The 27,637-nt window shown below is 40.5% G+C and overlaps 2 protein-coding genes across 3 annotated transcripts in view; one reads left to right on the forward strand and one right to left on the reverse strand.

The window, feature by feature from the left end:
- The window catches only part of LOC133397892 (granule associated Rac and RHOG effector protein 1-like), a 68,990-nt gene extending 50,302 nt beyond the window's left edge, over window positions 1-18,688 (forward strand). Inside the window, exons 5-14 of the mRNA XM_061669309.1 lie at window positions 605-700; window positions 796-957; window positions 1,032-1,190; window positions 4,177-4,274; window positions 4,983-5,108; window positions 6,230-7,233; window positions 10,448-10,613; window positions 12,692-12,829; window positions 14,424-14,499; window positions 15,255-18,688. Of these exons, the coding sequence (XP_061525293.1) occupies window positions 605-700; window positions 796-957; window positions 1,032-1,190; window positions 4,177-4,274; window positions 4,983-5,108; window positions 6,230-7,233; window positions 10,448-10,613; window positions 12,692-12,829; window positions 14,424-14,499; window positions 15,255-15,605 (2,376 nt within the window). The 3' untranslated portion in view covers window positions 15,606-18,688. The remainder of the gene's footprint in view (window positions 1-604; window positions 701-795; window positions 958-1,031; window positions 1,191-4,176; window positions 4,275-4,982; window positions 5,109-6,229; window positions 7,234-10,447; window positions 10,614-12,691; window positions 12,830-14,423; window positions 14,500-15,254) is intronic.
- ss18l2 (ss18, like 2) lies at window positions 18,112-21,521 on the reverse strand. 2 transcript variants are annotated; one of them, XM_061669365.1, is made up of 4 exons: window positions 21,396-21,521; window positions 21,145-21,221; window positions 19,971-20,061; window positions 18,112-19,896 (listed from the first exon to the last, which is right to left on the reverse strand). In XM_061669365.1, the coding sequence occupies exons 1-4, from the start codon at window positions 21,462-21,464 to the stop codon at window positions 19,894-19,896; spliced, it is 240 nt and encodes a 79-aa protein (XP_061525349.1). In that variant the 5' UTR covers window positions 21,465-21,521; the 3' UTR covers window positions 18,112-19,893. The 2 variants fall into 2 exon arrangements, with proteins under 2 accessions (XP_061525349.1, XP_061525339.1); XM_061669355.1 differs by having other exon boundaries at window positions 18,112-20,061.
- Between the last annotated feature and the right edge of the window lie 6,116 nt (window positions 21,522-27,637).

Raw genomic sequence — 27,637 nt, forward strand, 5'->3', positions numbered from 1 at the left:
AATAATAGTTTTTCATGTAACTTAATGGAGAGCTAGCACGAGCAAGAGCTTTTAAAATGTTTTGTTCAAGCGGCATTTTTGTTTTTCGCTAAAATGTTTTCTGTTAAATTTTTTATTTAAAAAAATTATACTCAAATGTACTGGTAACCTTCAAGACATACCAGGAGTTGACTGGCTGTTAGCAGGACAGACATTCCTGTCTTTTGCATTCGTGTGTGTGTGTGTGAGTGAGTGTGTGTGTGTGTCTGTACAATAAAAGGCCATTCAATGCCGCTTGCTTCCTTATTCTTGTCAAACACTGCTCATTGCAGACACTGGCAAACACAAGAACAAAATAGGATGGACTGGTTTTTTGTTTTGCTGTAAAAAATTTTATTTTGTTTTGAAGTTTCAGTAGACATCTGTCTAGCTTCCATTCACCTGTCCATCTATCATCCATCTTTCTATTCATCTACCCACCTGTCTGTCAGTATATTTGTCCATGTGTCTATCCATCTAGCCATCCATCCATCCATCATCCAGTCTTTTCACTCATCTATCCATCCGCCTAGCTGTAATGTTGTTAATGGAGTTCCACTGGCTTGAGTGTCTCTCCCGTCCGCAGGCGTACAAGGCAGCGTTGGAGAGCCTGGGCCATAGCGAGTACGCGCTGAAGGCCGGCTTCCATCTCAACCCCAAATGCGTGGAGGCAGCCTTGCAGGTGGGCCATCTCTCCCAATTGCTACTTCGAATGATGGCCACTTGCTAAGACGCCTGAGGTGCGCGCCTGTGTGTTTTTTTTTGTTGTTGTCACAGGGCTGCTGCGGCGAGGCGGAAGCGCAGCAGGCGGGCCGGATGCAGACCACCTCCCAGCCCATCCAATGCGAGCTGCCCACCATCCCCGTGCAGATTGGTTCGCATTTCCTCAAGGGCGTGTCCTTCAACGAGTCGGCGGCGGAGAACCTCAAACTGAAAATGGTATGACCGTTTTCATAGTGTCGCCTGAAACGTTGTCTTGTAGATATACATAAATGTGTGTGGTTCCCTCTCAGCAAACCATGCTGCAGCTAATTAAGGAGGCGCTGGGCCAAAATGGGGTGACCCCCAGGGACGACTCCCCCGTCACCGAAGTGCTCAACCAAGTGTGTCCATCCAGCTGGAGGGGGGCCTGCAAGACTGGCGTCCAGCTGCTGTTTGCTCAGGCTGGTTTGGTGAGTACAGAAACCGATATGCAGCGTTGAATGCGGAAGTAATGTCTCCACAAGACTGTGCCAGCTGTAACTGGGCTACATAAGGGGTGTACGTTGATCGCCCGATTAAAATAAATAAATAAAAAGTGGTGACAACTGATGTGAATTGCAGTACACATTGATTATTGTCACTTTGAACACGCCTTGCCTGTTGAAGCGTCGCATTTCAATCGATGGCACGAGAGGCACCCCAAGCAGAACAAAGCCCGGAAGTCCACCAGCAGCCCTTCCCGGCCCCGACGCACCCACGTTGGTCCAGGAACAGCTGCCGGTGGACCTCCTTGCGCAGCTTACATCCCGTCCCGAAGCGGAGGTATACCGGCTGCCGTTCCCCCCTTGCCTCCCACCTCAGATCAGATGAGACGACGCGCCAAATTTAAGCGTATCATTAAGCGGCGAAAAAGAAAAATGAAACAAGGATTCCCATGATTATTTTGTTTATTGTTACTTGGCCACTTCTATATTTCTATACCTGCGTTGCCGTTAAGAGTCTTCCTGTGTTTCTGATTTGACTTGAATTTTTGGAATTATGCAAAGAAATCACTGTTCGTAGGCAGCATCCAGTTTCTAATCCGATAAACTCCAAAAATATATGCAACATTTCTCAATGGACTCTTTTATTGTGAGCATAGCAAGATTATTGCTGCAGCAAAAATAGCATTTTGGAGGTACAAATATAAACAATGGCTGGATGAGAATAGTGGTGCAAAATAATACTGAATAAGATTTGAATGTCTTTTTCACAAAAACTTGTGGGAAAACACAGAAACTACTAAAACCTATCAAAGGACTCAGCCAGCAAGAAAGAGAGGTCTTTCGGTTTTGCTGCTTGCGCCTTTCCACCCCATCTGTACCGTGAGTCTTCCTGCAGAACTATGAGCTTTCCCACGATATTGCAATAATTATCATACAGTAAGATTAATACCGTGATAAACCGTGAGCTTTCGATATCGTTATATCCATATTTCTTTTATGACCATAGTTTTACCTAAAACATTGCCTGTACTGTTAATGTTTTTATTGTAGTGATAGTTTTACCTAGGAATGGATTAAATCTATTTACCATCATTTCAAATAAGGAAAATTAGGCTTTTAGTCCCGAGTTCTGTGTGTTGAATAAGCGACGGTCACCCAGGTTGCTTTGAGGCATTTGAGCAGTGTAAGCCAACACTAGTGAGACAGAAAATGGGAAGAAACATTCCTGCTACGTCTGGGTGAAGAATGGGCTCGCCTGGGAGGGCTCATCCAGCAAACCCCCCTCCTCCCGAAGAGGATGTGATCTGTGCAGAGTAACACCGGTGAGTTTACGCTTATGCAGTGTTTATTTCCTCTGTGTGGTCTGTAGTCTTTCCCATGCCAACTCCTTGTAAAACAAGCTGACTGATGACGGTTGGGTCTCTTCTTATCAACCCACAAAATGTGACTACTACACACGCAACTACTTCCTGTCAGACTGCAATCGTACACCACCATCTCCCTCAAAGGAACCATTTGTATCGAGTTATCTCTTACTGTTCTCTTTTGTCATGTCAGTTTTTTCCCCCCATACATTCTCCATGCCCCCCCCCCCTCCCCCATAACAATGGAGTGACTTCCTGCAGTGCAGGAAAGAGACACATCCGACCTCCCCTCCTTTTTTTTGGCCCAGCTGTGAGGTTCTCGAGGAGCCAAGGCCTTTCAAAGAACTTGTTTGTTGTCACGGAGAGCCTCAAGGGGCTTCCCCCCAACCTCCCTCCCAACCCTTTCTTGATGGTGATATTAATGACACAAAGTAGATAAGTCATCGTGTTGCATTAGATTTAGTGAAATGGAACACACTTCGGAAGTATTGATAGCACCTCAACTTTTCAACATTTAACGTTAAACCCTTATTCCAAAATGTACAAAATTATTTTTTCTCACAATTCTACACATAAACAAAAACTTGTACTTTTTTATTTTTTCCACATTCATTAAAAATAAAAGATTAAGAAATCACTGTGCCCAAGTATTAATTGTTATGGATTTCTTTGACAGCAAGACTTAACAGTACAATAATCCAATTTGAAATGACACTCAGTCATATCATGAAGATAATGCTTAGTTTTGATTGACATGTCAGAGAGGTATTGATGAAAAAAGTCAATCATTGAGATTCATATTTCTGTGTGTGTTAAAATACAAAATAGTGCCAAATATTAGAAAATGGCAACTACAATGATAAACATATGCCCCCTTTTACACAGCCTGTTAAAGCCCAGATTTTGCCACCTTTTCTCACGTTGTTTTAACTCCCCATTGCTGGCGTCGGGCAGAGTCCTTGCATCTCCAAAACCACCACTTTTCAGGAAAACAAAAAACAGCATAGTTGTTGATCTATTAACATTGTCTCGTCAAAGAGAGCAAGCTAACCTAACCTTTAGTTTGGTCAATAATTTGTAAGTGTGTAGGTGGGGACATTTTGCCTTTGCTGTTGCTATTAGAGTCGCAAAAGAGCTGTGACAATGCCTGTGTAAGAGGTGAAGGCCATAATGGAGTGTAAGGTTTCACACATGACACGCACATCTCCCACCATGTTGTGTTGAAAACAATTGTTGCCAATTCCAGAACGCTGGGTCGCTGTATAAAAGCATATGCACTTGCCCGCCCGCAATGGATTCTGTATAAAATGCCAGGTTAATTTTAGGTCCATTTAATGGTGAATCAGTTTTTATTTTATTTTATTTTTTTTAAACTAACCTTGCTCACCTAACAAATGAGCAGCAATGAAACATCCTTGGCAGAAATTGTCTATAAATAATTTAATGGGAGAAATGTAACCACAGGTAAAGTAAAATTTGTTTATGACGTTATTACAGCGCTGTAAATTTCAATTGTACCTGAACTTGGTACAGCACTAGTGTGGTATTGTGCTGTTGAATAAAAATGTCAGACACCTAAACACTAGTCTGTGTGTGTTTCCTCACAGGTGGTGGTCGACACGGCTCAGATTGAGAACAAGGAGTCGTATGCCCCTCACATCACCCTAGAAGGATCCAGGCTGGTGGTCCAGGTTCCTTCCACGTGGTGAGGCCACACTTTCCTGAGTTTCGATGATTAAAACGAAAGCGGATCTGTGTAAATACAACGTACACAAGATGGACAAATGTCAACAAAGCTCTTGACAGATGTATTCTACTGTAATCTCCACTGTCCACCGAAAGATATTCAGAGATGTACGCTTGCATCTATTTGCGATTTATAGGGAGTACATTTTGAACTAGAGGGAGTGGCATGTTTGGTTTCCAGGCCAGGATAGCTGTAATGATAAGACACATTCATGCGCATGCACAACAATCTGAGCTCCCCACCAGTAGCCTTGAAGCTCTTTCTTTTTTTAATGTTTAATATCAGCTCTTTATCTGATGCCTGCGGCGGCCTGCACTGCCAAGCAGGATTTGCAGGTTTATAAGGTGACTTCAGGTTGTTCAGTGTTACAGGTCACTACAGTTTATCACTAGGCTCTAATGGTTCTTAAGACGCTTCTGCTCCTGAGCAACTATATTAAAAGATACGGATCACGTGTGGATTTGCTCTGCAGGAGTCGGGCTCACATATCTTCACACTGAAGCTTTGTACTTTTTGACCTTGCAAGCCATTATCTCCCGCACAAAAGATACAAAATCTCATCTTGCAGCACTTGAGGGAATTTGTGCGACCAAAACCCACGAAACTGGTTACAGCTCAAAGAGTAACATTGATTGAACAACGTACGTGCATATGTGTGTTATGCAGGTGTCTGAAGGAGGACCCGGCAACAATGTCCTTGCTCCAGCGTAGCCTTGACCCAGAGAAGACGCTCGGGCTCGTCGATGTGCTCTACACAGCTGTGTTCGACATCAATAGATGGAAGGAGAGGAAGTGAGTCATTCTTGAGTAGAACATGGCTCAGATCCCTTCGACGGGGGGGGGGTTCTATGTCTTTTTGTGTTCAAGTATGTTTACAATGAGTTTAAAAAGTGTGTTTCAAAATTTTTGAATTTTATATGGTCTCCCTATTAGACTTTACACCGATTTGATTGGCCTGATCGGTATCGGCCGATAGTTTGCATTTTAGGCTGATCGGCTTTAATGCCATAATTTGCCGATTGATCGGCTCCACAAAAGACTGCGTTGGCATCGTGAACAGTATATTTGAATACAAAAGCTAGTTTATATGTAGCATTGTCTCATATCTTTTGACGTAGTACTGTAAATATCTGACCTTTATGATTGAGCCAGGCGGCACGGTGGACGACTGAATAGAGCGTCTGCCTCACAGTTCTGAGGACCGGGGTTCAATCCCCGGCCCCGCTTGTGTGGAGTTTGCATGTTGTCCCCGTGCCTGCGTGGGTTTTCTCCGGGCACTCCAGTTTCCTCCCACATCCCAAAAACATGCGTGGTAGGTTGATTGAAGACTCTAAATTGCCCGTTCAGAGTGTGAATGGTTGTTTGTTTAATGTGTACTCTGCGATTGGCCGGCAACCAGTTCAGGGTGTACCCCGCCTCCTGCCCGATGATAGCTGGGATCGGCTCCAGCGCTCCCGCGATCCTTGTGAGGATAAGCGGCTCAGATGATGGATGGCTGGATGGATGATGGAGCCAAGGCACATATTTTACAATTGAAAAATCTCACAGCACACCAACAAACACAAATGTCACAAAAGGTGGATACTTTATGTACTTCCTGCCATCTAACAAAAGACCATACATTTTTTCTGTCTGTCGCTATGCCTCACTGGCATAAATAGATGAACAAAGGTACATTATTTATTGTAAATATAATTTTTGAGCAATTAAGTACCCAAATGAACAGGTCATTTAAATAGAAACATTGCTCCATCTTGTGATCGGATCGGTGATCGGTTATCGATTTTTTTAAACTCGATGATTGGCTCCAAAAATCCTGATCATGTCAAGCCTACTCTCTCTATCATGGCTTTTCACCTATATGGTGGGTCTGAAATGTATCCCTTGTACTTGTTCCTCTCTCCTGTCCGAAGAGAGCAATCCTTGCCGACTATCCAGATTCAGCTGCAGCGGGAGAACCCGGACTTTGGCGGCCATACAGATTTGCCACCGGGCACCAGCTCCAAGACCTCGAGCGGCCTCCCCAAAACCATCTCCAAGCTGACGTCCAAGTTCACCAAGAAGGTTTTGTCCACCTCCAACAGCGGCGGCAGCTATTCAATTCCAAGCACGCCGTCCCGCAGCATGCTGACGTGCAGCAGCTCCGAAGACAAGGCTAAGACCTTGGGCCACAGCGAGGGCCGGCTCCACAGCCTGCTGCAGATGGGTGCCGGCCCTGAAGCGGGCCCCCAAAATCCACTGATGAATGGTTTGGCATGTGACGAGCAGGGCATGAACCTTCCGACGGACCAGGAGATGCAGGACGTCATCGACTTTCTTTCAGGGTTTAACATGGGCAAATCCCAGCAGGCATCCCCGCTCGTCAAGAGGAGGAACTCTGTGGCGTCCGCCAACCCCGCTGAGCTCAAACCCCCTGCCGGCCCTTCACCAACTTCCTCGGTTATTTCTCACGGGACGCACAGCCTGTCCCAACCCCAGGCTCAGCCTCCGACACCGCCATCACAACAACAACAACCAACACCTCTGCCTGTGTCCCAGCAGCCCTCCGCCCAGGCCCTGCAGTACTACCAGCACCTCCTGCAGCCCATAGGCCAGCAGCAGCCGACACCGCCCCCTCAGCTTCCTCCTCCGCAGCAAAGGGCGGCCAGCAAGTGGCTGGGTACGTCTGGCCAGCAACCTCCACCAGGAGGGTTGTCACCCCTGGGTCCCATTGGCCAGTGGGGGGGCTCCCCTGGGCTGCCGGACCTGAGCTCGGACCTGTACAGCCTAGGCCTGGTGAGCACGTACATGGACAGCGTCATGTCCGAGGTGCTGGGCCAGAAGCCTCAGGGGCCCCGCAACAACACGTGGCCCAACAGAGAGCAGAGTGACGGCGTCTTCGGCGTCCTAGGAGACACGCTGCCTTTTGACCCCGCAGGTAACAGCCGCCTCCTCTTTGTTTAATTGTATCCATTGTATCCAAGACAAAAGTACCCCTCAAAGCCACCATTACATTCAGTCTACACAGCTAAATGCTGTGCATGCTAACATATACATTGGATGTACTGTAAAGTACAAGTCCAGCTCAATAAATTAGAATATCATAGTAATGTTTGATTTCACTAGCTTAAAACTTATATATATTCACAATATTTCAATATTTTATTAATATGAATGTTATGGCTCACATCTACCAAACCGCAAATTTACCATCTCAAGAAATTGGAATATACAGAAGAAAAGCATCAAAATGATTTTTAATATAGGAATTAGGTAAGAGTTTGCCTTCTGAAAAATACTTTCCCTTGTGTGAAATAAACTTGTGTTACAGGGGTCAGCAACCTTTGGCACGTGTACCATGTGGTGCTCCGTGGCATAAACGCTGACGCGCTGGGGGTTAAGTAGCGCAAGCCGTCGGCGACTTTCCCATTCATTGTGTATGTGCTGAGAGGGTGGCAGAGCAAAGTCGTAGTGATGTTAGAAAGCATCTCAGGAGAGGGACTGGCAGAGTGATTCCTGAGTCCTTTCTTGTACATGTACTGTCCTTGTTCTTGACATGTACTGTAAACGGCAACGGCATGGCTTAAGGTACCAGCAACCCGGCATATGATTTTTTTTTTTTTTTTTTGAAGACTCGCCCAACGTATATGTGTGTTTATATTTACAAAAATTATAAATAAATACAATAAAAAAAGCTTGTGACATGCGAGCAAGCAAGCGACCGCGGCAGATAGAGTTGTACGTGTGCTGTAAAAACGTCTACCATATGGTTTGTAATTGTATGGTTATCGTTCCCTCTCGCTTCTACTGAGGGGTACTTTAGTTCAGCTCGCTGCGGCCTTTGTCAGACGGGCTCACCGGCTTTCACACGCAGGGAGCAGAGCAGCCACGAGCCCTCACAATCGATCAGTCAAGAGAAGCCTGCAGGCTGGGGGAGTCTGTCTGTATGCAGCCCGCAGAGGAAATGAAACGTACAATCGCGAGGTACGTTTGAAGTGCCAATAATCATCATGCAGCAGGCTGCCTTGTTAATCGAAGCAGTGATCCACCACGCTGTCAATAGTTTGTGGGCTGGCCATCGCTGGCTAAGCATGGTGGCGTGGTCCAAGGCAAACCCAGTCGAACCGGGCCTTTCACATGCACATGAACTCAAGTATAGTACGTCACTTGAGTTTTGACAAAGGGTGAGTACTGTATGTCATTTAAGCCAAATTTGTCCTGCTTTTTAAATCTGTTACATTTACCTGACAGCTTAATTTACTGTACATAACCGTTTTTATATTCTCCCCGTCCATTACATAGTTACCACCCAAAATGTTCATTATTAATGTTGATTATCAGCTAAATCAGAATCAGAATCAGAAAAGTGTGAATTTGAGAAAATTCTATTTCCTGAGCTCCTTTAAGAAAAAATCAAACTGGCACTCGATATCACAAAGGTTGCCCATCCCTGCTATATTATGAGTTTCTCATTTTGAATTGAACTATTGAAATCAACTTTTCAATGTTAATTCAGATTTATTTAGATGCACCTGTATATGTTGGTGCCGTCCCATGCCAACCACGTGTTTTTAGTGTTCTTATTCTCCCTCCCAAAAATCAAAAAGGGGTGCGAACAGCGAAATGAACACCAGCCCCCATAAAGACAGCATTGATAGAATTTTCCTTTTTGGACACAGCACTTCATTGCCAAGTCAATTCAACTGAATTATACAGTTGAAACCCAAGGTTTGCATACACTATAGAAAGGCAAGTTTTTGTCCTCACTGTCTGACATGAAATACTTTCTTGAAATCAGAAATTTACATACATTTCATTAATAGTTAGTATGTACTATTGCCTTTAAACTGTATGACTGGGGTCAAATGTTTTGGATATCCTTCCACAAACCTCTTATAAGAGTTGGCAGGAATTTTGTCCCTTTCCTCCTAACAGAATTGGTGTTAGCCAAGTTTGTAGGACACCTTGCTCGCACGTGCCTTTTTAGCTCATCCTATGTCTTTTCAATAGGATTGAGATGAGGGCTTTGCAATGGCCATTTGTAAGCAGTTTGGCAGTATTCTTCGGGTTAAGGTCCATTTATTTGGAAGACCCATTTGCGCCCAAATTCTAACTTCCTCACTGATGTCTTGAAATGTTGCTTCATTATTCTTTGTCTTTGTCTCTGTGTGCATTTACGAACTGTAATGTGGCTTTTTGATATTTCTTTTGGAGTAATAGCTTCTTCCTGGCAGAGTGGCCTTTCAGCCCATGTCAGTACAGTAACTGTTTCACTGTGGGTAATGACTCTCACCAGCTTCAGCCAGCATCTTCACAAGGTCTTTTGCTTTTGTTCCTGGGTTGATAGACACATTTCAAACCAAAGCAATTTCATCTGTGGGACACAGAACCTGTCACCTTCCTGAGGAATATGATGGCTGGACATTCCCATGGTGTTTATACGTGCCTTTCAATTGTTTGAACAGATGAACATAGTACCTTCAGGCATCTAGAAATTCCACCCAAGGATGAACCAGACTTGTGTCCACATTTCTCTTCCTGATATCTTGGCTGATTTCCTTTTGACTTTCCCATGTTACACAAAGAACCCATGTATTTCAAGTGTGCCCAGTTCAAATACATAAGCAGGTGTGTCTCTGATTAACGCAAATGTTGTCAGAGGCTTCCAAAGGAATGAAATCATCTGGGATTTCACAAATTATTTAAAAGCGTAGTACTCTTACTGTATCTAAAATTCTGACTTTGAAGAAAGTAATAGAAAATTGCCTTAAAGTCATTCTCTCATTATTTTGGCATTTAGCAAATAGAATTAATGTTGGTAATCCTAATTAGCCTAAAACAGGTTTAGTCTGATTTCATGTCAGACCGTTAGGGGGGTGGGGGTTGGGGGGGAAGTGTAAATATGTTTCAACTGTACTTGTCAAGTGCTTACTGAGATCTCCCACCATTCTTGTCTTGTTTCTCTGTCCATCCTAACTGGCCTCATAACAGCACATTGGTGTTATGCTCTTGTTGTTGTCTGCAGTTTTCTCTTTTTGCTTACTCTCCACTCTGTTGTTTTTCCACCACAGTCAACAGTCTGTTGCGGAATCATTTTAAAAGCTGAGCGCATCAGAAAGTCATGCTTATCCTCTCCCTTTCCTTTTCGACAGTGGGCTCCGATCCGGAGTTTGCCCGCTACGTGGCCGGGGTGAGCCAGGCCATGCAACAGAAGCGTCAGGTGCAGCACCCACGTCGCCCCAGCAACCCTCGCAGCAACTGGCCTATGCCCGATGAACAGCACAGGACGTGGGCGCACCCAGAGTACTACAGCGAGGGGTAGGTGTAGGCCTGTCAAGATAACACTTTTTAAAGACGATAGATATAGTTTCCTAAAAAATATCACGATAAACGATAATGTTTTTTTTAATACCTCTGCAATCATGACAAATAAGGCCCACCCTTATTAGTTTTTATTTTATTGTAATGTTTGCTTTTAAATCCTTATTATTATTGTTGTTGTTATAATTTCCTTTCTTGTTTTTCTTTACGCTGTTATATGGATCCCGCTGGGTCTGAAATAAAGAACTGCAAAACTAGCCTTCTTTTGATTATGATCGGTTTAAAAGACCAAACGAATGAAAATGCTCCATATAAACGCCTTAATCGGAAAAAAACAGGCCAAATCTGGATGGAATTTCAGTTGGTTTCACGGGGCTTCTATATTCCTTTTGCCAAACCGATCAAAAGTAAATTTTCGCCATGCATTCATTCAGAATATAGCCGAGAAAAGCTCTCTGTGCATGCTTCGTCGTGACGTCATTGCTTACGCACGGGGTAAATAAGGTGGCTTCCGACAGCTCATATGCGACGGACATCTTGTTTTTAACTACATATAAGGTGTTTTTTTCAAGCATTTTCAAGCATTTTCTTCATATAAACACATATAAGGTGTTTTTTTTCAAGCATTTTCTTCATATAAACATATAAAAACAATCCCAACTACTGTGGTGAATAGACGACGGACCTCACTCTTGACAAATGTGACATTCACGACCAAGTGCACGTCACACAGCTGTCCTGATTAAATCTAGATCACATCATGTATACACCTGATCTGAATTTATCACGTCACATGTAAACAGTTGACCAGAGATCTTCAAACGGAATGATTTTAATCGGAATGACAAATAAAGTCTCCATGTAAACCTGGCAACTGTGTGGTTGGTCCGCTGGAGACGAGCCCTTCACCTCTCAAACAAATATACGTTGACGTTCGCGGTAGTAAACTACTGGCTGAATGAATGTGTGCCACTGAGGTTTTGCTTAATAAACAGTTAACGTTCCCGTGTTTGTGTTAATTGGGGACTAACATACACAACAACGCAGGGAGGCGTTTTAAACGACATCTGTGCGGTGGGGTGAGTTGTTTAGTTCCGAGCTAGCGAAAATAATAAACCCGTGTGTGTTAATTGGGGCCTAACACACACAACTCTGAGGGGAAGTGCTGACATTTTAAACGACATCGCCGCGGTGGAGTGAGCTGTTTAACTCGTTAGCTCGCAGGCCCGCTCGTTAGCTCGCGAACTTGCTCGTTTGTTTGTGACCAGGCTAGCGAACACAACAAACGGTTAACTTTCCCATAAGTGTCTATGTTGTGTGAATCTACGCGCTGCACATGGACCAAAGCTGTAGACTATTGGACTGAGCCAACGCTGGCAAGAGTGTACAGGTCAGCCAGCGTTCCATGAGCACACTAGCGGCTAATGACACAGCTGTCTAACTCTTGTCGGCTCACTGCATGATCCGTATGCCAGCTCGCCACAACAATGATCATTTAGCGAGTCCAGAAAAAGTATTGTGTCCATTTAATTTTCGAACAATAAGTCGATATAGTAATTACCGTGACAGGCTTTGGTAGGTGGCACTTAATGTAGCGGAACCACCTATAAAGGTTCTTTTACCTCTCCAATTACCACCATCACGACCAACATAAAAATAGTAGCATAGTAGACCCAAGTGTTCAACAAATATTAGATTGATTTTAGTTCTAAAATGTATATTTGTTATTGTAAGTCACGATAACATTATGCACAGTTTGAACATTAGCACTACTCTTAAATATAGGACGCTAAAAATTCTGTACTTGGTTTCAATTAAAATGTATTGCAAATAAATTAAAATATTTTATCTAAATGAAATTTAAAAAACATACAGTTCTTAAAAATCAAGTGCAAATGTATTACACTAAAAAGTAAAATACAACTGAACTGTACTTAGGCAGTGATTCTTCCATGTACCACAAGAGAGAGCCTGTGTAGGACACACTTTGAGAATCACTGACCTGGTGTATAACACTTGTCGGGTCAGCTTCGGTGCAGTGAGTCAGAACTTGTGTTGTTTGCTTGCGGCCTCAGCGAGGCGGTCAACAGCGGCTGGTCGGCCAATCAGGGAGACTCTGCCAGCTCCAGCGACGAGACGTCCTCCGCCAATGGAGACAGCCTCTTCTCCATGTTCTCTGGACCCGATCTCGTGGCGGCGGTCAAGCAAAGAAGGTAAAAGCAGCATTCAGGAAGAAACCCTGAACCAGGGGACGCCTATGAACCTCTTCAGGGCTGTACCTTCATCACACATGAAGTATAACATGTTTCGTGTATTATCTGGAACAGTGGGGCGCAAAGTATGGCCCGCGGGTCACATACGGCCTTGCTCCCTTCTTAAATCAGGAGGCATTTTTTCCCCTTGCCTCCGTCGCCTAGTGCTTGCTCATGTGGGTTTCAGCTGGCGTTTATCATGAGTGAGAAGTTTGGTCTTAGACCCCCTCCATGTTTAAAGTGCCCTGAGACAACTCGAGTTGGTGCTCTATAAATAAAATTCAATTGTCAAGAGTCCTGTAAAATTTGTTGCAATAATGTAGCCTTTTTCCTAAAATTGGTTAATTGAAATGTATTTATTCATATGCAAACAAAATAGTTAATATTTGGCTAATTGAATCATCGATTTGTTGTAATAAAAAATATTGGTAAATTTAAAAAATTACATTTTAACATTAAATTATTGTAAATTATATACACTACTACTACTATATTAGTAAAATAAACTGAGATACATTTAACATGTTTTACTTTATTGTAATTTTTTATTTGTATTCAATTTATTTTAGTGTAAATAATAATCTAAAATACTAACAAAGTTTTCCATATACATTTAACATTTGAAGATGTTATTCAATAATAGGTACATTTATTGTAAATGGAATAGAAAACATTGTAAAATAGTTTTATGTACAATTCACATCTTTGTTAAATACTTATTGTAAAAAAAAAAATTAAAAAAAAAAAGAAAAAATTTAAAATCAAAGAATTACATTTCAAAATTCTGTAAATTATTTATATAAAGTAATTTATAAATAAATGTAGTAAGATTAACCATTTGACAGTGCATTTTTGATATTTGTATTTTATTTAATAAGTAGTTTATTATAATTTCATTATTTCATTTCATTTTCTACAGTGCTTATCGTCACTGGGGACACAGTTATGGTGGAGCCTATCCCAGCTAAATGCGGGGAGGAGGCGGGGTACACCCTGAACTGGTCGCCAGCTAATCGCAGGGCACATATAAACAAACAACCATTCGCGCTCTTTCACACCTACGGACAATTTAGAGTCTTCAGTTAACCTAACATGCATGTGGAAAGCGGAGTACCCGGAGAAAACCCACGCAGGCACGGGGAGAACATGCAAACTCCACACTGGGGAGGCCAGATTTGAACCCGGGTCCTCAGAACTGTGAGGCAGATGTGCTAACCAGTCGTCCACGGTGCCATTTCATTATAAATAATACAATTTAAAAAAAAAGTTATTATTATTAATAGTATGTGTCTGAAATGTGGTCGCAATGTGACAAAATGTCGAGGACAAGTTCATCTTTGAAGGGCACCCAGAAATGACACCAAAATGGCAGACTTCCAATGTCTGGCATGAGTTCTTAAGACTTTTTTTTGTGGGCTAGACAAAGAAACACAATTCTTAGCAGTTCTATCCGTACACGAGGTTGACTGGCAGTTTGTAATCATCAGTTTCGTTGTTGGGGACACGTTTACGAGCCAAAGTGAACAGAAGTGGAGTAATAGGAATGTGTGTGCAGGAAACACAGCTGTGGCGAGCCGGAAGCGTGCACCCTACCCTCGCCAGGCCTCCATCATGTCGCTGACGACAACCAGGTGAACACACAAGCGACGCTATTGATTTTCGCAAGATAGTTGCTCATCTTTCTTGGCAAAACTTGTGTCACATACTATTTAAATTTTTTTTTCCCCTTGGAGGAGGAAAAGATGACTTATTTGTTTCTTGAAAAATGTTGCCTCGATTCCATAAATGTTAGCAGGACTTCTTTTGGTGAAGAAATATACCTTCGTTCTTCAAATAACTTTTTTTCTTTTTAAATAAAAATTCTCGTTTTTACTTGTAAGATTATAGCTTTCCTCTGGCAATATTAAAATGTTATTCCTGTAATATTCTGACTTGTTTCCCAAGACATATTGTAAGTTTATTTTTGACATTGTTTCTCAATTTATTCTTGTAAAATTACAAGATTTTCCCTTGTAATTGTTTCTCGAATTTATTCTCTTGACATTGTAATTTATTGTAGTAATATTACAAAAAAATATTTGTATAACATTACTTTTTTCTTGCACCTAATAGTCACCTTTTTCTTGAAATATTACAAAAAGGTTCTTGTAGTATTATATGATTTTGTTGTTGTTGTAATGTGACTGTTTTTCTTGTAACATTACAACTTTTCTCCTATCGTATTACAACTTTATTTTTGTAATATTACAACAAAGTTTGTTTCACATTGCTACTTTTTGTCCCGGTTAGGACAATCTGTGTAACCTTTGTGCTTGGTGGAGGTAACCATTGAAGTGCTAACTTTGATGTCAGATCCCTGTGATGACTTTTTGCGGCGTCTCCTCAGGACAGCAAAACGAAAACGTGGCCTCCCAAAGCTCCGTGGCAGCCCTCCGCCCACGGCGGTGGCGGCGGCGTGACCAATCCCAGCTCTTCCTTGTACCACCAGATGAACCTCCCGCCGCCATCGTCCTCGTCGCAGTGGAGCGACTCCATGCAGATGCTGCAGTCGCCAGTGTGGTCTGCGGCCGGCGGCGGTGACTGCTCGCCTTCGGCCGCCGCCATCTCCTCGCCGTTCCCCTTTGCCCAGCAGCAGCAGCAGCAGCAGCAGCAGCAGCAGCAGCTGAAAGGCATGAAGGCCTTCAAGTCGTTCCCCTTGAAACACGAGCACAGGTCCTCCTTCCTGCACCAGTACTGAGCCAGACGCTACACATACTACACGCTACAGTAAACACACTGGCTCCATCTATGACACCCTTCGACGTTCTTTTGCATACGCTACATTTCGACAAGGATGATCAGGGCCACGCTGACAGGAAAAATACATCCCTCTACCGCCATAAAGACACAATTACCGCATTGAATTCCCACAAAATGAAATCTAACTTCATGGGGGGGGAATTTAAATTTTACAAAAAAGAAGTCAGAACTTTACGAAAAAAGACAGTCAAGTCGGAACTTGAATGGAGAGAAAAAGTATCAAAATTGTCGAGATTTTTTTCTTCAAATATAAACTAAAAATATAAATTTACATTCATTTTAAAACAGAAAAAATATCATTTCTATTTTTGGGACAATATAAAACATTCTTGTGAAAGAAAGTTGTAATCAGCTCTTACAAGAATTAAATCCAAATTTTAGATAATTATTTTCTCACAAATATAGTACCAGCTTAAATGTTAAAATGTTTTAAATATACATATTTACAAATTACAAATTCACAATGTTTAACAAAATGTTCGTCTTATGACAAGAAATTGCTCTGTGGAGAAGCAGTCAATAATTAAAAGAATAAAATCTCAATTTTAGAAAAATATTTTGGTTACAAACTTGCAACTTGATTCTCGTCAAATGATGTCTTCTCTCGTTAAAGTCCGTCTTGTTATAACCTTCCGTGAAGTCATACTTTTATGAGAATGAAGTCGGAACTTTGTGAGAAATCAAGTTGTAATATGAAAAGAATAAAGCCCTAACTTTATAGAAAATATCGTAATGTTATAAGAAAAAAGTTGTAACTTTACCAGAAAAAAAGTAGAATGTAGTCATTTTATGAGAATACTGTCAGAATTTACCAAGAATCAAGTTGAAATTTGAGAAATGTTTTTAAAAAAGTTTGGGATTCATTCTCGTAACATATTCATGTAAAGTTCATTGTCGTAAAATTTCAATTTGTCGTAACTTCATTAGAAAGAAGTCATTTGACTAGAATGAAGTCGAACTTTTAAGAGTCAGAGCTTTTTGACAGGAATGTATCTTCACGAAAATAAAATCAGAACTCTGCGAGAACAATTTAATTTGCGTGAATAAAGTTGTAACTTATCAGAAATAATAATAATAATAAATAAAAAATTCTTTTATGAGAATAAAGTCAGAATTTAAGTATTTTTTCCCAAAGTTCTGACTTCATTTTGGTAAAATGTCTTTTTTTTTTTTTTTGTATCATAGTTACCATTATGTAAAATTCGCATTTCGTTCTTGTCGTGCTTTTTTTGTAAAGTTTGGTATTTTCTCTCCCAACGTTCCTTATAAGTCTGACTCTTGTCACGTAATATGACATGGCTTCATATCTGACTTTTTTCTTGGAAAAAAAACGACTTATTCTCTTAACATTGCAACTTTTTTGCTTGTTTCGTTCGAGTTTTGTTTTTCTCTCATATTGCGACTTTATTAACGTAACGCTACACACTTTTCCTTAACATTAAGACTTTTCCCCCTGTTGTAACGCAAAAACTTTTTTGCTCCTTGTTTGCATGTAAAATGACTGTTCATAACCACATTTTCCTCATGACTTTTTGTCAGTATGACGTTTGGGAGGAAAAAAGACAATTCACTTAACATTACGACTTTTTTGCTTGTTACTTTATGATTTCATTCTTGTAACAATTTCTCGCAAAATCATGACCTTATTCTCATAACGTTACCTTTTTCATAACATTTATAACAAGACTTTTTCCCTCATTACTTTACGACGTTTAGTCTTGTAACATTACAACTTTTTCTCTTGGAACTTTACAATGTTTGCAGTTTTGAGGTTTTTTTTTTTGCTGGTTAACTTCATGACTTTTTCCATAAATTACTTTTTCCTCATAACTTTACATTTTTTGCACTTAACATTACGACTTTTTCTGCGTTGTACTTTTTAACTTTTTTTCTTATACTATTAGCATTTTTTTTTCTCGTCCGCGTGGCCCTGGTACTCCTACATATATCAGAGATCTATTTTGCCATTCCCCCTCCCCAGTCCCAACTACTACTTACTACTACTATTATTAACATTACTACAAAGCTGTCATTTCTCTGCCCTGTGAGGAGGGGTGGTGACCCCCGCACCCCACACTCCCTTTAAGGCAAGAGCTGGAGACTGCTTGGGGGGGAAAAAAAAAAAAGACAACCTTAGCGTGTGTAAAGCGAGCTGTAACTGCCAAATGTACAGCTAGTGTGTACATAAATTTTTATTTTTCACATTTTTAAAGAGGCTTTGAGCAGGCTCAGCACAGTTAATACGCAAATACACTACTTTTTTTTTTTTTTTTTTTTCTTATGATTTATTTGTCCTCATTGGACTCACACAGATATATTCAATGTGCCATTTTGCTTCCGAAAGCACTTGTTCCCAACCAAAGCAGGAGATGGAACGGCGATGCGTTCGCTTGCCGCCCCGCGAATTAGATGCCACGACTCCTCGTTATTTTTTCTCAACAGTATTAATAATCGTACTTAAAGGCTATTTTCCACTTCCCGATTTATGTGAAAAAAGCACACGAGTCGTCCAACTTTACCAAATACGCTAAAATAGTTTTATTTGGTGTTTATGGCAAAAGCCCCGAATGTTCTGTTTTTGTGAAGTTTGCAGATGCCAATGTTGCCTGTATTTATGAAACGACTCCACACACACACAAAACAAATAACACACTTCAAAATGTTTACAGTTTTGCTGTACAAACGTACAACTATATCTTTTTATAGTTAAATGTGCTTTGCACAATCAACATAGAGATTTTTCTTTTATGGGTCTGTTGCCTCCCTTAAAGCGTTTGCCTTCACTTTACTTTTCTAAAGACAGAAATTGCTAGCTGATTCCCCCCACGCCCCCACGTTAAACTGTTTTCCTATTATGGTGGCAAGGGGAAAAACAAAACCATAATGGAAAAATGATAACATGAGATGAGGTCATGTAAAGGGGGCGGGGCTGCTAGGCTTACATTGCTTCTTGTTCTTTTCCGCTGGCGTCTAGAAAGCTACCAGCAAAGCAGAAAAAAATAAATAAAAGATGACTAGTAATTTTATTGCTTCTGCTGTCTGTTTTGTTCTTCTTACAAATTGACACCGAAGGCAAGAAATTAAATTGTTTTATTTGTATTTAGGACATAGCGTATAACATCAACATAACACAAGAATAAATAGAGGTAATACTGCAGAAACTGGTTCGTATGAGAACAAAAGTCTTTTGAGTTTCATTTTCACCAGTTCCAACCCCCCACTAGAATAAACTTAAAGCAAAAGAAAACCAAGACGAAATGAATCTTCATGAGGGAAAGTAATTCGAACTTTAGTTCCCCCAGTAGAACATTTTTATGAGAGGAAAAAATGGTTGAAAGTCATTTTACAAGAATAAAATCTCAAGTTTAAAGAGTGTCAAAATTTCTAGTTATTTAAGTATAGTTGAACTTGACAAGGAAATTCTAACACAGCTACACTATAATGTTGCTTGCTTATGCTCAAGGACATTTTTCATGCAATTTTATTGAAAAAAAGTACATCTGAATTATTCCCATCGATGGAAATATTTCCCCTGTAATGTTTCAAATTCTAAAAGTCATTACTCCTAAAATTACACATTTCACAAGTAAATACTAGGAAAATAATATTTTTACATTTTTCTCATGACGTTTTAAGTTACAACTTTATCCTTCTAATATTGCAATTCCATCGGTTGGCCTGTAACATTACAAATGAATTCCTGTAAGAAATTGCCTTTTTCCGCACACGCTTATGATTATAACTGTAATGCTACAAAACGTTATGCCCCTAAAATGATGTATTTCTACCTGCAATATTAGATTAATTCTCACAATATATATTTTTTTATTTTCCCAACTTTATTCTCATATCTGCAATGAACATTGCAAATTATTGTTAAAAGCTGGAACATTTGCCTTCACAATGACTATTAGTGCATTTCATCTTTAGTCTAAAAAATTGCAACATCTTTGGTCACATTATGACGTTATTCTCGTAAAATGCAACTAGCGTGCATTAAATGACAGCTTTATTCTCATACTATTTCAAGTAAATTATCATTCTTTTCAATGCGTCCCAAACGCTCCTTCGTATAAAGTAGTCATAAATCCACTGAGGCAGAAGCGTGTTTAAGGACAAAAATAATACATTATTATTAAAAATTACAATAATAATAGGAGGTATGGTCCGTCTATAAACTTCCTTTACTGATTTTGCTGCTGGGCGGCACGGAGGCTGAGTTTTGGTCACTGCAACAGAACAAGACAGTGAAGAAATTAAAGTGCTGCTAATTCAAATGGTTCCATCCGGTTCTCACACTTGCCGATGAAGATGATGAAGGTGCGTTGTCCACGGGGCTAGCGTCGGCCAGGGTTGCCAGGTACACGATGTTACGGTGCAGGAATTGTTGATATCTGCAGACGGAAACCAAAGTGGGATTCATGCTATGCTAACAACCATCCATCAATCTTCTACAATTTAGGGACGTGGAATGTCCCTAATGGAACACTCTGGCGGGGAAGGAGCCCGAGCTGGTGTGTGAGGTCGAGAAGTTCCGACTAGATATAGTCGGACACAGCTTGGGCTCTGGTACCAGTCCTCTCGAGAGGGGTTGGACTCTCTTCCACTCTGGAGTTGCCCACGGCGAGAGGCACCGAGCAGGTGTGGGTATACTTTTTCTGCTGGGAACGTCCGGTGGAATCCCCCGTCAGGAGTTTCAACTCTCACCTCCGACAGAACTTTGCTCATGTTCCGGGGAAGGCGGGGGACACAGAGTCCGAATGAACCATGTTCCGCGCCTCCACTGCTGAGGCGGCCGACCGGAGCTGTGGCCGTAAGGTGGTCGGTGCCTGCCGTGGCGGCAATCCCCGAACCCTTTGGTGGACACCAGCGGTGAGGGATGCCGTCAAGGTCGGGGATTGAACCCGGGTCCTCAGAACTGTGAGGCTGACGCTCTAACCAGTCGGACACCGTGCCGCCCCATTTAATTATAATTTTTTTTAAATTCCTCTTCATGGAAAAACAACTTTTTCACAGCAATATTACTTCATTTTTGTAAAGCAGTATTGCAAATTTAATTATCACTATATTCTTGAAAATCCATTTGCCTCTGCAATATTATGACTACATTTTATTTTCTCATAGTATCACGATAATTAGTTTATTTCCTGTAATATTACAAAATTCTCACAAACGTGGTGACATTTTCTCATTCTATTGCAATTTTATTCTTGTAAAAAATATATATTAGGCTGCAACTATTCCGTTTGAATATTTTTTTTTCTTCCCGTAAAATAAATATTTTCCCCTAACTTTTTCCCCCCCCCCCAATATTACGACTGTATCATCACATAATGACATTATCCTCGTAATATTACTGCGGTGTTTTCACAACTTCATTCTGATTAAAATCGGAATGAATAAACCTGTAATCTTGTGACTAATTCCAAGCGGTTTCTCGACACTTATTGCAACAAGAATGAGCTCATTGGACGTACTTGACACACTCGACGGCTCGTCCCTTGTGCATGTACTCGACTATGCATCGTATTAACTGGTCGTTTTCGTCCAGTAGCTGAAAGGAAGAAGACAAAAAAAAAAAAAAAAGTCAACATTGTGAGTTTCGGCGAAAGTGCGGTCAGGCGTTGCTAGCAGCGGCAGCTCGCTTGGCCGCGGTGAACGGAGCCTAACGAGCCAATTACAACAAAATGACATGAACTAATTCAGCCTTTTGCTTGTTGCGGCTTACCCTCTGTATGGTTTCCTGGTTGATTTTGGCATCGCCGCGAAGTTTCTGAGGCACAAAAACGATCGACATTTTATTTTTTGTTGTCGAAGAGCTCCGGCTTCTTCTTCGTCACTTCGTACTCTGCTTCGTTTCTTCTGCAGTGAGCACCACTTTCCATATAGGAGCTCACAGCGCCACCTGTCGGAAAGCAGCGGCGATACCAAACAGGATTACAATTAGAGGTCATTCTCTCTGGAATCATAAAAATGACATCAAATCCTTCCGAAAGTTACAGCTGCCGTCTTTTCCCCCATGTCTTATTATTGAATTTGTAATACATGTACATACGTTTGACAGATACGAGACATGAATGACAATAGTAGTAATAATAAACAGAACACAAAATAAAATGGATTAAAACAATAACTAGACTGTGGAATTTGTGGAGAATTGCGTATGAATGCTGAAATTCTGAATGAAACCATATGGAATGTGGAATGATGTTGAATAATGCGGTATGATGTGAAATGTTATTGGTTGATTTTGAATTATATTAAATGATATGGAAGGATTTGTAATGATGTGGAATGAGCTGAACAGTTTGAAGATGGAACAGTCAAGAAGTGTGGAAATTAGAAGGAAATATTTTCCCCCAAAAATAGAAATTTTGTAAAACATTTGAAGTATGAATGAGCTGAACAGTTTAAATTGCAACGGGTTTAATTGGTCAAAAAATGTGAATGTTAGAGGTAAATACAAGGGGAAAAAAATCTTCATTTTGGGCTTTTCTTTGGAAATTTGGAAAGAATTTGGAAGTATGAATGGCATTCGGTCCTCCTGTTTGATTAGTAACCAGTTGTATTGAGTCAGAATTCAGGATTTTACTTTAATGTAAAAGTTTGTATTGCTGAGGACCAACGGTAAAACAACAAAATTGGGAGTGCCAATCCTCCGACACGTACGACCTCGTATTACTGTCAACCCGAGTCATCACGATGAGATTTAAAGTCGTCGCAATGACATTGAAAGACCTCATGATGAGGTTTAAAGTCAACAATGGACGGGAGAATCCTGAACAAGGATGCCTACGGTAGCATTAGATCAACAGCTCGGTTGCGACGGCAGAATACATCCAAACATCAAGTCACAAGTCAACATACTACCACATCTCATGAGCGGGAGAGTGCACTCTTGTTTCGGTTAATTGCAGTTTTGTTATTCAACTTGATTCGCAAATTCGTGTGAATGTGTGTATGATTGGTGACAGGGACTCGAGTTGAGACGATGTTACAAGACTTACAACTCGACTTGGACTTGAACAGCAAATGACTTTTCAAGTCAAGTCATATCATCTAGCATCATCATCTTTTGGGTTGGCTTACTGGGAGTACCACAGCAAAGCTTTGTCTTACTATTGTACGATAGTTTTGAAAGTACAGTTAGTTTTTGTCGACATGCACAATAGCAAACAACTGAAGATGTCGAGATTTTGGAGTGTTGATTTCATTGCCAGAGACCAACTTTGAAATAGTTTTGTCATGAGCATCTGCAGAATTTCAGGACTATTTTTCTTGTACATAAAAATATTGTAATGCAACACTGTTACCAACATACTATACATGATTTGGACATTTTTAGGCGCAGTTGTCTTTATTGTAAGCTTTCTGATTTTCTCTGCACTAACATTTTTTAAAATTATTATTTTTTTTTTTTTTTACATAGTTAATTGTAACTGGGCCAATGATAACATTTGTTGATCACATATATGATATTGCTATGTGATTGCAATACGAGCATACGATTCTCAACTCATTTGGATAGCATGCTAAAAAGAGATCCAGTTTTGAGATTCACCTAATGTTGTGATGTTCCCTCACAAAAGAGTGTCGGCGCTTCGGCCGCTCTACACTTTTGACTTTGAAAATGTTTTTTCCAAATCATAAAATTCTATTTCGATTTTAATCTTCCACAAGGTCTTAGTTGTTGGGAGAAAGTTGTGATTCAGATAGATAAAAATAGCTCAATTGTATTTGAATCCTTTTTTTCCACTTAATACTTTGTTGCTCTTTCACTAATTAGATTAATTGACATGTGAAGCATCATGGAAAGCAATTGGCCAAATTCTTCTCAAAGGATTTCAAGATTGTCAGTATTTTCCCAACAAACTAGCCCCACCTTTTGTTGAGGAAATACTTTTTGGTGCAGTGCACAGTGACCCGAAGACAAGTTTTCTTCAGTTTGTGAGCAGTCAAGAACAGGATGTCCTCCAACATGCTCTCAATGATTCGATTTTGACGACCTTCTTGAAGTGATGAACTCATTTGGATGTCGAACAAGGGTCAAAGCTGTAAACAGCTTATTCTCGATGAAATATCACACAAGGAACTAGTACGAAAACCCATATTGGTGATTGACTGCTGGAGAGAGATCATTCAACCAACCACACATGGGTCTTAGTTCTGGGAACTGAACAAAATGTAGAGTGAAACATCAAAGAAACGGGTGGGCCTGTTGAACTTCCATATAGTGATGACATCGAAGGAAGCAATGGTGGGCCAGCACCAAAAAAGATGGATAAGGGAACTTAATCAGAAAAAGCTTGGGCGATTTTTGAGGTGCTGCACAGGCCCCGATTTGTTGGTCTCTGGTTTCATCAATGTGGAGTTCACAACTCAGACAAGTTTCACAAGAAGAACTAATGAACGTACATGTGGTGTGTTCTTGTGACGTTTAAGGTCCCATTCTCACTGTTTTTAAATTAGTATTTTGTAAATGTTAGGAATAAATGTTTAGTAAAATGTAAGCTAGCAAAGAAAGCTCTGTAAAAGATTTTAAATATAGTTTACTGTACATTTGACATTCAACAAATTTACTATCTTGTGGTAAATTTGACATATTTCCACCTCAGTTTACAATTTTGTGAAACTTGGAAAAGCAATTCTGAAAATACATCCTTAAAATAATGTGAATGGCAAATTTCTCATTATTATTATTATAGGACACATCAACAACCCTTGTTTTATAGATCTTTCATTTAGCTTTGAGTTTATTAGAAAAATGTGATTACCTTAAAACATTCACTGCCATTGACGGATTTAAAAGTCAAATACTCCTGTTAACTGGGAAGGCTGGCTGTTATGTGCTTGTTTCTGCAACAGAAAAAACTGTACCTGTATACTGTATGTACATTTCACTGTATTTTTTAACAGTTTGCCAAAGGGGAATGTTCCATGTCTTCACAGCTTCGTCTCCTTCATCCTGTGTGATAACACGGTAAGTAATTCAGTCAACGGGGACATTTGTCACACTAAAATCGAACTGCCTATTCTGACAATTTCTAGATTGATAAAAGTGTGGCAGTTGTGTTGAATCAAAATGCAAACTACTGACAATACTAGTACTTGCAGTACTTACTATAACTATATATACACTGTATATTCTGTCTGTATCTAACGTGTATAAATGATCAGGATCCAAAACCATTAAAATGCCTCAGATTACCAAGAAAATCCATCCATCCATTCTGTGAACCTCTTATGCTCACTAAATTGGTGCGTGGGCAGGAGCCGATCACAGCTACATTTGGGCAAAAAGGTGGGCACACCCTGAAGTGGTCGCTAGCCAATCACAGGAGCAGGAAAGTCCAGTCAAAAAACTGTTTGCATCAGAATATCATTGTCCAAATTTGACAATCGTTGGATAAGGGCAGAAAATGTTTTCCAACCAAACGAATACTTTTAATTGACTGGTATGTGTGGACATGGGATATTCATACCCATTTTTAGGATGATTTATAAGATGATAATTCTGTACTTTCCCCCGCAAATAGTGATATATTGGCATGTGAAATGTCTTGCTATACTCCTTGATAATTCTGTGAGTAAGGCGTATGTTAAGCCTCGATCACGAGCTACTCCCACGGTACCTGAATGAGGTTGTGGAAGCAGAACTGTAAGATGTTTTTGTCACCTGTGAGGTTGTGAAAAATGTCCAACCAAAACTGGACACATTGTTTACGCAGGATCCCCCACCTCGACTCTATCCTTTGATTTTTGCTGTGCTGCGTCCAGAAATGAAGCTTCCATCTCCCGCATGACGGAAGCGACGATTTCCTCGCAGACCATCTGCATTTCCCAGACGTGACCATTTTCTGTACCAGGGTCAGCCCGTAAATGTTGTGGAAAGCCTCCAATATGTATTACTGTGTTTAGGAAGTAGTCAACAATAACCTCCGGCTCCCTGTTAGTTGTATATGCCTTCATCCACATTATGCGAGGGCTAAATCAACGAATAGCCATTTATTGCAATGTCACACAGCTTTAGTTTATCGTATGAATACATACGCAACAAAGCGTTGTGGTCTCTGTTGTAGTACTGTCACCGTTGTGGACAGCACACTCGCCGGAGCTCAACTCCTCCTGGATCCCAAATCTTGATTAATAATCTATTCTTTCTTGTGTAACTACAAACCACCTTTGAATGGCCTGCTAACGATAGCCTTGTAGTTGGCCACAACCAGCCATTTCGTCTTTCGAGATCTGTGTGATTCTCTCTCTTTCTCAACCGGTGCCGTTTTCTGCATATTCTTTTCAAAGTTGCGATGCTTATGACAACATTGTGGTGATGTGCCAAAAGGTTAAATGTTTCCTTATTTGTGAAACCGACACTGAAGTGTCGCTTCACAAGACGGTCCCCAGTCCTCATTCTAGAACAGGGGTTCTGCTATTCTTCTCTCTGCCATCATGGATCTGACGGGTTAAAAAGCAAAACAGGAAGGTTTCAGTTGGATAAACAAAAGTAAAAAAAAAAAAAACAAGGTAGGCACTAAGAAACTAACCATAGAAATTGTTCGTACAAGAGAAACTCCAGCGTTTCAACAAATATTTGAAAATGCTTTAAATAATAATTTAAAAAAAACAAACCTACATTCCATATTGAAGCAAACCCGTTTATTCGAAGGCTACACAACTTAACCTATTAGATTATGTGCAAGGTGAATCTCAGGATTCAGTTTATTTTGCAAGCTTTCACATGGACTCATTAAGCAGGCGAAGCTATAGCTCAGATTTCGCCGTGTTCAAAACAAGTGTATTTTCATGTCGGATAAGATCATTACAGTTCCCTGACCGTGTAAGGAGACGACAGAAAATATTTGACATTTAGCAGTTTGTAATTTTGGTAATCTTAGCATACACACATTTGCCACAGTGTTCTGAATCAAGTTGCATAACAAACGTGCAACTTACCCAAACGAGCGTGACAAAGTTGGCCGGATGTTTGGATGTTCGCCTGACATTCACTTCTCACGTGCACGTAGTCGACCTGTTGACCTTATGCTGCCATAGACATCCGAGTTCCGGATTCTCTCGTCATTTGAGGAGTTTAAATCCCACCATATGACTTTATATCTCATCATGAGACAATATTGGATCATGACGACTTTAAATTACTAGGTGACACTACGCCGTCGTACTCCAAGTACCAACCATCATAAACAGAATTAAAATACAGTAGGACAGAAGGCCAAAGTGGTCCAATTCCTAAAAAGTATATCTATTATAGAATAAATACACTAAAGCATTATTCCTAGTTTGCGCATGAACACAGCACTTTGTGTATATATAAATATAAAATTAAAAATGGTTGAATTTAAAAGCACTGCACTTTGTTGAAAGTTGAATAAAAATTGTATCTAATTTTTTTTTAAAATAAGGTCTAAAACTTTTAAAGGAACATTTAATGCACTTAAGTTAAATGCAGTATTGTGGAAAAGTATTGGCCCCTTGCTCAAATTCTTAATATTTTTGCACATTTTCCCCACTTTGTTCAACATCAAACAAATGTAAATAGCATTTTAAGTTCACTTGGGTTATATTTGTCTATTATTTTTCAAAATGGTCATTGAATGGTCAGACCCATTCAATCAAGAAATCATTTAAACAGAATCTGTCCTGACAAAAATCAAGTCAGACAAAAGACCTAAAAAAAAGCTGCAACAAAATGACACGATCCAAAGAAATTCCAGAACAGTTGAGAAATAAAGTAATTGAAATCAGTCTGGAAAGGGTTACAAAAGCCATTTCTAAATCTTTACGATTCCAGCCAACCATACGGAGCGCCATTAACCTAACGGAGAAAACATGGAACAGTGGTGAACATTCCCAAGAGTGGGCGGCCTCCAAAGATTACCCCAAGAGGACAGCAATGACTCATCCAGGAGGCCACAATGGAACTCAGGATATTTCTCAAAAAAACTGCAGGCA

Source organism: Phycodurus eques, chromosome 2 (genome assembly GCF_024500275.1).
Source record: "Phycodurus eques isolate BA_2022a chromosome 2, UOR_Pequ_1.1, whole genome shotgun sequence".
Classification (NCBI taxonomy): domain Eukaryota; kingdom Metazoa; phylum Chordata; class Actinopteri; order Syngnathiformes; family Syngnathidae; genus Phycodurus; species Phycodurus eques.